Genomic DNA, 13,865 nt, shown 5'->3' with positions numbered 1-13,865 from the left:
GAGGCACTCCAGGACTGCTTTGAGTGCTCTGACTGGGACATGTTCAAATCAGCAGCAACATATGACAATCAGATCAACATTGATGAGTACGCCATGACTGTGTCAGCCTACATCAACAAATGCTCCGAGGACGTCAGCACCACTAAGAACATCATCACCCGAGCCAACCAACGACCCTGGATGACTGAGGATGTACGTCATACGCTGCGAGCACGGAACTCAGCCTTCAAGTCTGGCGACAAGGAGGCACTGAGGACAGCGAGAGCCAACTTGAACCGTGCCATCAGGCTAGCGAAGCGAAGCCACAGTCGGAAAATTCAGGATTTTTTCCACGACGCCAATAACACCAGGAGTATGTGGCAAGGCATACGGGCGATCACGGACTACAACTCACCCTCCCCCCCGGTGGGTGAGGTTGATGCTGACTTCCTAAATGGTCTAAATAACTTCTTTGGGCGTTTTGAGGCACTAAACAGCACTCCGGCAGTTAAAACTGTTCCCCACCAGGAAGAGGAGGTCCTCTGCCTTGACTCAGCCGACGTGTGGAAGACTCTGAGAAGAGTCAACCCACGTAAGGCCCCAGGCCCCGACAACATACCTGGGCGGGTGTTCAAGGAATGTGCAGGCCAGCTGGCTGGTGTCATCACAGACATTTTTAACATCTCGCTGGACCAAGCCAAAGTGCCAGTGTGCTTCAAGGCTGCCTCCATCATTCCGGTGCCGAAGAAACCTCAAATCACCTCATGGAATGACTACAGACCTGTGGCACTGACTCCCATCATGATGAAGTGCTTCGAAAGGCTGCTCAAAGATCACATCGTCTCCAGACTCCCCCCAACATTCGATCCGTTCCAGTTTGCCTACCGGCAGAACCGCTCCACTGAGGATGCCATCTCCTCCGTTCTTCACCTGAGCCTGGCTCACCTGGAGGAGAGGAACACCCACGTGCGGTTGCTGTTCCTGGACTTCAGCTCAGCGTTTAATACCATCATTCCACAACATCTGGTGGAAAAACTGGAACACCTGGGCTTCAGCACCCCCCTTCGGAACTGGCTGCTAGACTTCCTCACCAACAGACCTCAGTCAGTCCGGGTCGGACAGAACACCTCCGATGTCATCACCCTCAGCACAGGCTCCCCTCAGGGCTGCGTCCTGAGCCCCCTGCTGTTCACCCTGATGACACACGACTGCGCCCCCAGGTTCACCACCAATCACATCGTGAAGTTTGCAGACGACACAACGGTGGTGGGCCTCATCAGGGACAACAACGACCTGGACTACAGAGAGGAGGTGGAGCAGTTGGTGGGCTGGTGCAGAGAAAATAGCCTGATCCTGAATGTGGAGAAGACGAAGGAGATCATCGTCGACTTCAGGAAGAACCAGCCTCACCACGCTCCACTGATCATCAACAGCTCAGCTGTGGAGGTGGTCAGCAGCACTAAATTCCTGGGAGTCCACATCACAGACGACCTCACCTGGACTGTGAACACCACAACACTGGTCAAGAGGGCACAGAAGCGCTTGTACTTCCTGCGGAGGATGAGGAGAGCCCACCTGCCCCCACCCATCATGAGGACGTTCTACCGAAGCACCATAGAGAGCATTCTGACAAGCTGTCTCTCGGTGTGGTGTGGAGGTTGCAGCGCCTCCGATTGGAAGAACCTGAGGAGAGTGGTGAGGACAGCAGAGAGGATCATCGGGGCTCCTCTTCCCTCCATTCAGGACTTGTCATCCCAGCGCTGCGTGTCCCGAGCCCGAAATATTATCAGTGACCCATCACACCCCCACCATGGACTGTTCTCCCTGCTGCCCTCTGGGAAGAGGTTTCGCAGCATCCGCTGCAGGTCCACCAGGTTCTGCAATAGTTTTTTCCCTGCTGTCGTCAGACTGCTGAACATTCAAACGTAGCATTCCTCTGCACACTTGTAAATACTGTTTTTGTCTCCTGCACTGTTCACATACTTTATCACTGCTGCACTTTGTACTTTATAATTATCTTATCTCATATTTTTATATAGAATGTCACTTTTTTTAACCAGCCGAAATACCTCTACATTGCTGAAAGCCGTATGCAACGAAATTTCGTTTTGTACACACCTAGTGTTGACAAAATGACAATAAAGTTCTGTCTAAGTCTAAGTCTATAACAACAAGGTGTATGTAGGAGTGGAGAAACAGATGTTGTTGGTTTGTTATGTTTGTATTATTGTTGATGTATTATTTGATGTCTTTTGTAAAGTGCTTTGTTTGAGCTACATTTGTTGTGAGTAGGCTTTATAAATAAAATTGATTTTAGTTTAAGTTTAGCCTGTTAGAGACAAGGGAAAAGCGCAGCTCTCAAAACCTATTTAATTTTTATTTATTTTTTGCTGTGGGTTTATAGCAGTATGGAACATTTGATAAAATATAGCCACGGCTGGGCGGCTCGGTGAGCACTGGTTAACAAATCCGCCTCACAGTTAGGAGGGTGCGGGTTCGATTCCTCCTCCGGCCTTCCCTGTGTGGACTTTGCATGTTCTCCCTGTGTCCGTGTCGGTTTCCTCCAGGCACTCTGGCTTCCTCCCACATCCCAAAAACACGCTAGGCCGATTGAGCACTCCAAATTGCCCCGAGGTGTAAGTGCGAGTGCAAATGGTTGTTTGTCTCTGAGTGCCCTGCGATTGGTTGGCAACCGGTCCAGGGTGTCCCCCGCCTACTTGCCCGATGACTGCTGGGATCGGCTCCAGCACGCCCGCGACCCCCGTAGGGACAAGCGGTATAGAAAATGGATGGCCATTAAAAAGTCAGCCCATTGCCTGATACATTTGACTAATACAGACGACACCTCGGAAAAAAAAAAAACATTCCACCGCCATATTTCAAAGGAGCCTGTGATACTTTATACTTTTGCTGTCAGAACAATATCAGAGGAGATTTTCATGCGATGCTACAGAAGAGAAAACACACATAATGTTTACATCTTATCACAGCAAATAATCCCAGACACAAAGTGATGCTCAGTGTGTCAGATGAAACAGCACAAATGCGATGAGCTAAATAACGAGTCCAGGTTGTTTTGGCTAACAAGCTTAGGAATTTGCAGCCTGCTCTCAGGATTACTTTTAAAGGGCAACAGAAGAATAATGTGTGCACGTACGCATGCATGTGACTGTGTTGCATTATAGAGAGCCATTACATCCATTGCTTCGTGCATCATCAGCAGACAGTTCTCTGAGGAATGCAGGCACACGGTGACTGACCCAGAAATGCTGACTTTCAGGGTTACTGACTCAAAGCTCCATATTTATGTGTCAGTCCATTATGGAGGTGTTAGGTCAGCGAGGTACAAGCCATTTCGCTAGATGAGGCATGCGACTACATCAAGCCACCATTCTTCATTTACTTTTGAAAGCCGGTGGAGAAACAGCCCCGAGGTAAAGTTGAATGGGGACTTGCAGAGTGGAGGCTCTGCTGCCACGCAACACTGGGAAGGGCAGTTTCTCTTAGGGCTTTGAATAATAACAGAGAGAGCAAGTGGAGACCAACCTGCCGGGGTATTCTGTTTACACTTTAGCATTGACTGCGGTGACTCTTTTATAGATACTAGAGCAGGTCAACTAATCTGACATCTTGTCGTTTTGGACATTTCAGTCAGTTTGAGACTCAGAGGCCATGTTCGGAGGCTAGCAGTGCAATGCTAGGATCACCCAAGACCAAAACCAAAGCTAAAATGCAATTGTGCACTGTTGATTAGATGGAGGCCTTAGAAAAAGGGTGAATTTTTTGGGCACAATGTTAGGTCTGAGCATGTCATGGCATGCCAGAATTTGATTCATGCGTGCCATCTCAAGTGGTCCTTGAAATAATTGTATTCAAAAAAGTGTTTAGAGGATAATCTTCATCTGTCATTATACTTAATTTTCATATTGTCATTTTGTTTTACCCATAATAGTGTGTACCTTTATAAAATACAACCCTCCCATTGTGGTTCGTGTTGTTATTGTCTGTATTTTTTGCAAATGTTGTGATGTTTCTGTGCTGTCATGATACAAAATGCATTTTGTTTTGGTACAACAGCTGTTATAGCCAATTCAATTTCCTTGAGGGCAAGGTGCTTTGACTGACATCCCACATTTGAGGCTGATGACATTTCCAATCTTGAGTGACTCTTCCCCGCATTCTCGTCACATCTGACCTGTCGTCCCCTGCTAGGCTTTCAATCATTGCATATGGGGAATAAAGATATAGACAGATGTAATCTTTAAAAGAAAGCTAGCAAAAAAACACTTTTTCCTCTAATAAAAGCATCAGTACCCATTTTTGATTTTATCCATCAAAGTTAGTCCGATTTCCGTAAATGCCCAAAGAATAGTCTTTTAAGGCTTCTTGTACATATGGGTGACATGGAGCAACAATTTTGAATCAACAATTTACAAATGGTCACATGACACGAAACAGTCAATTCATCATGAAGGCTAACTAAAACAAAATTAAACTCAGATGCTTTCAGTGTGTCATAAATGCGCTGAAAACATACTGTATGCTGCTACACTCTTTTGTCAAATAAATTCAGACTTAATTTGTCAACGGGTCCCTATATATTTGAGCCGCAAAAATAATTCCCACCGTCTCCTCACAAGGTATGGATTTTTGCAGAAGATAAACAAGGGCTAAACAAGATGCAGATTGCGGGCCAGCCAGTTGACTGTACAATCCACTGCCTTGCTGGAAGGGATTTTGTCATTGGAGACCAAATTAATTGGGGTATCGTCTGTGATGGAGCCATATTTCCAAGGTGGTCTCAAACAATGCCTATTAACTCTGGTGTGGAGCTTACCTTAAAAATTAAATCCTTTTTCCCATACCGAAGTTCTTTCAGTTGAGCCTGGATTTTTTTGGACTGCAAGAGAAAGATAAGAAAATAAGTGTTAGATTATTCAAATTGTGAAATTGGTTTTGGATCACGTAGCAGGATTCTGGCAGTAGCAGCAGAAGACCTCTTTGTGAGTGGTCCCAGGGCAAAAGCGCCAGCTAAAAGAACAGCATTACTGTGGGAAGGAAAATATCAAATCTCCCCTTCACTGAACTGCAAAGACAAACCAAACAGTGATGCAGCCATGTGCTGGCTTTATGCCAACTGCAGAATTATCACCCGCACCACACACAATGATGCTACCACCTCAGGTATGAAGGTACCTTTGTGACAACAGGCTGCAGGCAATGGCAACATTAGGCCTATTTTTGGGGTGCTGAAGATCCCCTAAAACTTTGTTAAGTCCCAGATTTGGTTGCATGTTTTAATAGATATTTTATTTTAATATGTATTTTTTTTCTACAAAAAAGTACCAAAAAGTTCAATATAAAGTGGCTAGAAAACCATTTAAATAAATCATCACATATCTTATCATTACCGTATTTTCCGGACTATAAGCCGCTACATTTTGCACAAGTTTTGAACACTATGGCTTGTAGTCCAGTGTGGCGTAAAGGCACTCAGTCGATTTGGCTCTTAACGAAGGATATGGAGCTGCTGTGTGTACTGTAGAGGTTTCTTCCGGCCACGAGAGAGGACTGGGCTATTGTTGATGACATCTTATTGCGTCACCCTTTTCAATATTTTTTTCCAGGTCATGTCTCCTCCGGAGCTTTACGTGTAGCTCGTATCGCATTGCTAACTTTGCCCTTGTAAGGGGTCCCATTTTATTTATTATTAATTGTGTGTTTCTAGTGTTCCCTGTACATTAAGTCTATTATGGTCGCCTCTGAGATTTATACATGTTTGTATGTTTGCAGAGCTCCTTCATCTCTGCCAATAAACTTTATGTTAATAAAACACATGCGTCCCCAAAGAACCATCTCTTTCTTGACAATCTTCTTTGTGTATATTATTCTCTTACAAATAGTAATTAAACATTAAAACACCTGCGGCTTATAGTGCGGTGCGGTTTATTCATGGATAAAACAAGATTTTCCCCTAATTTTGGCCGGTGCGGCTTATGGTTAGGTGTGGTTTTATAGTCCGGAAAATACGGTCGTCACTTACATACAATAATTTATCTGTGGGTTTTCTTCACAACGGTCCTTGCTGTGTGCCGTTATTCGGTCTGTTCCATTTAATCATACTGAGTGTGTCTATATCACTAAAATGTAGTCCACATTTTCTTTGAGACCTCTGCGTGTCTGAGTCACAAGGAGCGAGCAAAAGCAGTAAGGCTAAGAAGGTGATGGATAGACTATCATTATTCACTTCTATATAACTATAACTGTATGGGGTTGCTTCATTTCATAGTGTAATGCAGGGGTCACCAACAAGTTGCCGATTTTAAATTAGCACAACGAATAAGATCTGAATTCCAAACTCATAACAATTAATTTGTTGTGCTGTCGCTCAAGTCCAGAAAAGAAGTTAATTAATAACAAATTGAATCCATCTGAAGCTTTTATGAGGCTCTGCAAGAATAAATTACCGAGAAGCTGCACAGTGTAAAGTGAACTTGACAAAGAAATGCAAATATTTGTATCTTTTAATATGCTGCACTCCCAGCATTGCCAAAGCATAGGCTTCTTATTTACTCAATAAGTCATACAAGGCACCTCCTTCGATCCTTCGGGAATTACAGCGTCATGTCAATCTTGATGTCTTGGATGGAAGTTTTGGATGAAAGTATGATGCAGTCAGGAAGCATTTGGATGCCACATATTTTTAGACACATATGATCAAATATGGTAAAGGACTATTTCCTCACAATCAACAACTTCAACATTTGACTTTTTAACACATCTTAATAATAAAAGTGAATTTGAGTAGTATTTTGTGTAGTTTTTCATTTTTATGAGGGTGTAATTTATTCTAAAAATCAGTGTTGGCTTAGTCAACATACTAATAATGCTGAAATATAAATGTTAACTGAGGGCATCGGAAAAAAATTCTCAGTTCACTGTAGTAAAGTTCTTATAAAATGATTTACGACTTTACTAATCCAACTTCTTCCCACATTCCAAAAACGTGATTTTTATGAAAATTGATCAAAGGTGACGTAGACTATTTAAATTTAGATGTAGAAATGATGACATAATATACACACATACACACGCACGCATGCACGCACACGCATGCGCACACACACACACACACACACACACACGCACACACACGCACACACGCACACACACACGCACACACATGCACTGCCTTTAAACAGATATATAGTCACATCGTCTATGTGCTCAACTTTGTAGAACAAGTCAGATGATGCAGACTCGCCATAATCCGCCGAGGAGAAGTACATTTCATTTTAATCATTACAGTCATTTCAGGTGTCTGAATTATTCAATACAGATAGTGAATGAGGGAGAACAAGGGAAATTGTTTTATTTGACATAAATACTCTTGCGCTCCTAACTAATTGTATTGCAGGATACATTAGTGAAGCCTGGTGCAGCACACATCTCTCAAAACAATGCATTAGCAAAGCAGCCAAACATCTCGTTTTTGTTTCAATTGAACTTCAGTGCTTTTAACACAACTGGTTTTGTATGCAGAGTCATATGATTTTGTCAAGTTGTTTTAGCTTTGTGTCTTGTCTTCCAACCATAGCGACTAAACAAAAACAGTGCAAGGTGTCATAATAAAACACACTGTTATCCTCCAATATTTGTTGACTAATGTATTCCTGATTGCAGAAGTTTGTATGCACTTGGCTTTTTCAAATTTGTGTAAGGCAGTGTTGGAGGGTCAAACAAAATCACCTTTACGTACGCGAAGTGTTTGTGATAGAGTGACTCATTCTCTCGAATAAAGTAACATAGCTGCATTATGAATGCTTTCACTGGATGTCTTTTGATCTGGGTCAGGTAAAATCCATGATAAACTAGATTGAAAAAAAAAAAATGTAAACGTTCCAAATGCTAGAGACTGTGCATCTGACTGTTGCAAAAACATTGAAGGACCTTACAAAACTATTTGATGACTTGTTATGATAACATTTTCTCTGCACCTCAACCTTATACTATGCTGTTTTGGCTGCAAATTTAGGCCCGTCCAATCAGGGGTCGCCTCAGCAAGTCACTCGCATGATTTGTTTGGCACAGTTTTTATGACAGATGCTCTTCCTAACCCAATACGCACACATTTTAATCTAGGCTTGGGACTGACCATCTTGGCTGGGTTCTGGGTCACTGGCTGGGAATCGAACCCAGCATATTACCAGTGCTTCACTGCAACTGCATGTACGAAAATATGGCCATCAGCCTTTGACAACTGCCTTTACATTCTTTGCAAGAGAAATTAGTCTTTCAAGTGCCAGAAGCACATTTCATTCAATCATTTATTCAGTCAACACTAGATTTTATGTCTCAGTAGCATTAATTAAGGTATTTTTACAAGTAGAATCATCATACAATTTTGCATATTAATTTGATACTCAAGGATGATCTAAAATTAGTATTTTATGCCACAGGCACAGCTGCAGAATGTATTAAGCTTATTTTCCCCACAGGATCCATAGAAATACAGTGTTTGAAGAGAATTTCAGTTCATGAGATTCCCTCAAGACACAAGGGATGGAACTAAAACAGACTTCAAACCCAAATCATGTTACATTGACACCTCTTAATATGTTGAAACTAAGGAATGTTTTATTTGCCTTTTGTGGTGGCGATGCAGATGACATATTTGTGCATAGCGCTGTAATTAAAAAGGACCATACAGAAAAAAAATCATCAATTTTATAGAAAAAAAACACACACTGGGTGCATGTCCTCACAATAATACTAACTGATTATACTGCAGATGTAATGCCTGTTACCTCTCCCTTCTCCTCAAAGGTCTGTATGACTCAGACTTATTGACTTTTTCAATGTCAGATGTTTCCCTTGAGAATTTAGTCAAATACTTCTGAAAGGCTAGATCGTATTTTTGTAATGAACCAACAGCTGTCATCTCACAGCCAGCTGACTGAGCTTCCTTTCAACTTAAAGCGAATCCTGGATTATTGTTTGAGACGCATACAGTATAAAAGTCTTTCATGCTGCAAATAAAAGCTTAGGGCAGCAAACTGTAATGTACTTTACTCATGCTCTACACTAATTCCTTGCAATTTGAGTACACATTCTTCTTTATTATGATTACCTAAGCCGATTTGCTTGCTCATATGGGAAAAACTGTGTTGACATTATTCAGCTGGAGAGTCTTAGTTACCTCAAATGAGGAAATACGGTAAACTGAGGCAGAAGAGGATAAAGATTATTCATATGACCATCTGGCTCGACAACTGTTTCCACGGAACTTACGTTGTCAGTTGTCGAGTGACGTTACATAAACGCTAGTTGTTTACCTCAGTCACCGTAGCAGTCTGTTCCAATTTGCCATGCCACATAATCATTTTTCATGTCTTGTAAAAGTGCTCTCAAATGTGAGAAACCGAGACGTTAAATCCAAAATTGTAATTTGTAGCAGCACGTGTTCTGCCTTTCACGTCTAAAGCTGCTTTTGCAAAGTTGCTTTAAAAAGAGGAGTATTGATTGGAAAGGGACTTTAAGCAAGCCTAAATTCATTGCAGCAGCTGAGTTTCTACTTTTTTTTTTAAAATTCTATTCATTTTTGTATATACTCTATATAAATCTGTTAATAGTCAGCACTGACCAGACTATCTCTGAAGGTATGCTGTAAGCTATTTTTGAGATGCACACATAAAAACACAATTCGTAATATGAGGTATGGCTGTTTACAATGGTGTTAAGATTTAAACACTGGTATAATTACTGCTTTAGAAAACACAATTGAAATTGAATAAACTCTGCTCTCCCAAAAACAATAAAAAAAAAACTATTAGACTGCACATCACGCTAGTAGATAAAGAAGTTTACTCACACAGACCCTCCAAATGTAGGCCTACTGCAAGTAACACAATACGTTGATGCTCAAAAAGTTTATCTAAGTCCTTCTAAAAAAGCTGTAACCTCATTTCGGCTCTTGGCCGTACTTCAAAGCCACGATTTAAGATTTTATCAAAAGCTTTGTTTTTTGTTTTTTTTTACTTAGCTGGAGCTCTAAGTGGAAATATTTTTTGCTTGAAGAGCAGATTATAATATTCGAGCATAAACAATTTCTTGAGGCTAGCATGTAGGTTGAACTTTTGCCTGCATAAAGTTAATCACATACTGTATCCTAATTTTTTTACTGGATTTGCTTGTGGATATTCTCCGTTATTCATTCAGGTTATTTCTTTCTCAAGGCATTGAATAGGGCTTGTCACAATTACCCCAAAGTTTCTATTTTTTAGAACAGCAAACTGCGCGTGCGCCGCGCAGGTAGTAAACAGTAGGAGCGCAAAGGACCAACTCGCTATTTTTTTTATCAGAAAAAACATTAACGGACCTATAATGGTTACAACAATACACTGCCGCTTTGGTGTCTGCCGGAGATGTTTTGTTTGTCCTAGAAAACGCTTTGCAGCTCATCTGAGAAGGCTTCGTCAGTTCATGCAAGACTTAATTTAAATTAATGATAAGGGATGGACGGATGGATAGATTTAAAGAGCACAATTTTTGTTTGTTTGAAGCAGTTCTCCAGATACATTTGGACAGAAAACAACTTTCCAGAACAACACTTCAATAACAGATAAGCGTCGAGAAGACATTTCATCGTTGACTTGCAAGTTGATTGAACAATGTTGTTTCATTTTTTTCTTTATGCTATAAAGGAAACCTAACAAGAGGGTTTGAATCTTTCCACAGTGCTTCAGAGTCAGAGCTCCGAAAATAGATCAGTATAAATGTATTGCTGGATTCTGTAATGTAATTCTGCAGCTGACGCACTCATTCTTACTTGCTAGGAAATTCTTGGCTCTGCATTGACTGACAAATTAAGAACTTAAATTATGGCCTTTCGGTCTTTGTTGTCTTTCCAGCTTTTTCTCCAGGGCTGTAGCCAGATCCTCAAGTTTACAAACATGATTAGGACTGGGAAAAGCAACATGTTTGTTGGATACAATTCAGAAATACTTGGCTTGAGGGTTGAGAGTGGAAAAGAGACTCATAGGTGTTTCCACGAATGTATTTGGGCTTGTTTTTTTACAACAGAGGTTTCCCATGTTGTCAAATGAAACACATCCTTATAAGAAATTGAACTCATGATAACATTACATTATTGTGTTTTCATGGAACAAGAAATGCTTGGAATCACAGGCTGGATGATATAGTAGCAAAATGTGTGTAAATATATATATTAAAAAAAAAAGAAAAAAAAGAAAAAAGAAATATATATATATATTGAATATATATATATATATATATATATATTATAGCTTTTGTTGTTAAGCGCTCCTGTATTACATTGATGTACAGTCTGGTATGATTGTCGAGTTGACCACTCCACAATGATGTTTACAGCATGATGTCAACTAGTCGCTTATCAAGTATTTTTATCCTGCTCAAGGAGGAAACAAGGGGTTTGCAACAACAGTGATTGAAACCTTAAAGACCCAGTACGTAAAATAAAGTCAGAGACTGTAATGAAAATGTCAATGACATCATTCATCATTGTCGACGGGAGTTGTAATAAAATGCTTACTAGTAAGTTACTACACAAACACCTCTTAACTGCTGCTTCGGGACACCCAAATGATCCACAACGCATTGTTTGAACTGCTGCTAGGAGGAGATTGAATAGACTTATCAACGCAAACACCAACCAACTAATAACAGTTGCAATAGGAACTCTTGCACAGTGGCCAAAATGTATTATCGTATACAACTCAAATGTCATAGCTGAAAGTTCCATAACTAAAATAAAACTGTAATATCCAACTTCAGACTTGTTAAGCACAGGTAAGTGTGACGTATAGAACATAATATGAATATGAAACAAATTACCAAATGGCCTGGATTGTCACAAGCTAAATACTTTTTTTTCCCCCCCTGCAATGCCATTGAAATACAATTTACCAAACAAAACATATTTGCTTGCCAAAGACCCAAATTAATTGCTATTCATTTGTAATTATGTTTCAGCATTGTCTTAGTTTGTATTTCTTTGTTCTTCAATTGAATGTGCACTTACCTCTTCAGCATGAGCATCACAAAGCTTATTCCCCGACAAAAGTTTGTTCTTCAAGCTCTTGTTCTGAAAAAGGATGAGAGAAGAGATGATGAAATTGCTGTCTGGTAGTTTATGTACCTTTACATGTTTATTTAGTTTATGACTCAGTGAGTCTCGCTTTTTCAGGCTGGGTCAGTACTCTGACATTGAGTGCTTTGATGCCTTTCAATGTCAGAATAGATTTAGTGGCCTCTCTCTGAATATAACAGCTTGCATGCAGGATACAAAAGCAGCTGGAACACTGCTACAAAAATGTTGAGAAGAGTAATGCATGTAAATTCAGACTTTTGAAATTCAAAAGGGCTTAATTGGGAAGATTTGATTAAAAAAACAAGGATTTCAAAGGCTGGGTTTACGCAATATTTCTTGTGACATGACTAATCGTTTTCCTCCCCTCAAGTAACCCTTGAAAAACATGGGTGATTAAAAAAAGAGTAAATTACAAACAGTAAAAAAATCCTCTCAAATCACATTGTAAAAAACAACAATGCAGCAGACATGGCAACATAAAATCAAGAAGCATACCTTCCGAGGACTACCACCCCACACACACCTCTAACGTACTGTATATATACTTTTATTATGACGAGCAATTTGGGGTAATGATCCAAAATGCAATTTTCCTGCTTGTCTCACTCCTGAAACGATCATTGCATCAACTCATGCGCCAACAAATAAAACAGCCTCAGTAAACACAGTGAGTCAAGCTGAGTCAATACTAACAAAACTTGGTTGATGTTTTTGGACTTCTGTGCTCCTCATGGAATGTCCATAAGGAATATCATGGTCAAGCATAAGCGTGTCAATTAGTGCACTTGGCACCAGCACACCTTTGGCAGCAGTTCAAAGATTGACTTTGTGGTTTTGTCATCAGACTTGCAGCCACAGGTCTTGGACATTTAGGTGACGATAGAGCATGACGCACCAACTGGCATTTGCGTTTTGACCACTTGCACTGAGAATGTTTATAGAAAACACACAAAAAAAAGACATTCTGCATTTACAAGGATTATAATGTTCAATTTTAATTAGTTTGTTGTGTCAGGAAATGTTTGCTGGTAATATATCTCCTGCTCTTTGGGAAAAGAGAGAGTTGGTATAAACATTGAGCACAATGAATTTTGTGAATTGTTCTCACTAACCGTGATTTCATCTGAATAAAGTCTTGCTTGGTTTTCTCATGGTCAATCAGGGTATATGATGGGCATTGAGAGGAAGGCACGTTTCACTTCAGCCCATAGACTACCACGGATGCCATAACCTAATGCTTCAGGCTTTCTACCAAATAAGTGAATATCTAAATAATTCCATAATTCGTCAAAAACTCGAGACACTGTTAAGTTGTATTTAACATTCAAGTAAAGCTTACAAAAGCAACCGAGGTAATGAGCTGGCACTGCAACACTTTTGTGATCCAGTGAGGCAAAAAGTGGACAAGTATCAATTCCAGACAGTTGCTGCATCTCTCGCTCCTACATAGGGAGCGCCATATGAGGACATGTACAACTGGCAGCTGTCAAAAAATGTGATGTAGTTAGGCCCCTGGACATACTCTGAGTGAAAATGAGATCCTCTAGAGCCTGTCTGTCACTGCGCATTATGCAAAATTCAATACTCTGAGCTGCAAATGTCCAAACGTGTTAGTCCCGGAGCAGTGTAAATATGTGGACCTAGAAGTGAAGGACTATTTTCATATTTATATGTTGTTCTTTCCACTTGGGCCAATACAATAGTACACTACATGCATAGAACCTACGACACAATTTGCCCTTCAGTTTTAAGAGTT

The 13,865-nt window shown here is 40.6% G+C and overlaps 1 protein-coding gene across 3 annotated transcripts in view; it reads right to left on the bottom strand.

Moving 5' to 3' along the window:
- Nucleotides 1-13,865, bottom strand: part of luzp2 (leucine zipper protein 2) — a 98,381-nt gene that overhangs the window by 13,743 nt on the left and 70,773 nt on the right. For all 3 annotated transcript variants that reach the window (XM_037248430.1, XM_037248429.1, XM_037248428.1), the window contains exons 6-7: nucleotides 12,041-12,103; nucleotides 4,817-4,879 (exon numbers count right to left, since the gene is read on the bottom strand). In XM_037248430.1, coding sequence (XP_037104325.1) covers nucleotides 4,817-4,879; nucleotides 12,041-12,103 — 126 coding nt within the window. The remainder of the gene's footprint in view (nucleotides 1-4,816; nucleotides 4,880-12,040; nucleotides 12,104-13,865) is intronic.

The sequence above is a fragment of the Syngnathus acus genome, chromosome 3, assembly GCF_901709675.1.
Source record: "Syngnathus acus chromosome 3, fSynAcu1.2, whole genome shotgun sequence".
Classification (NCBI taxonomy): domain Eukaryota; kingdom Metazoa; phylum Chordata; class Actinopteri; order Syngnathiformes; family Syngnathidae; genus Syngnathus; species Syngnathus acus.
This window is presented reverse-complemented; position numbering and strand designations above follow the sequence as displayed.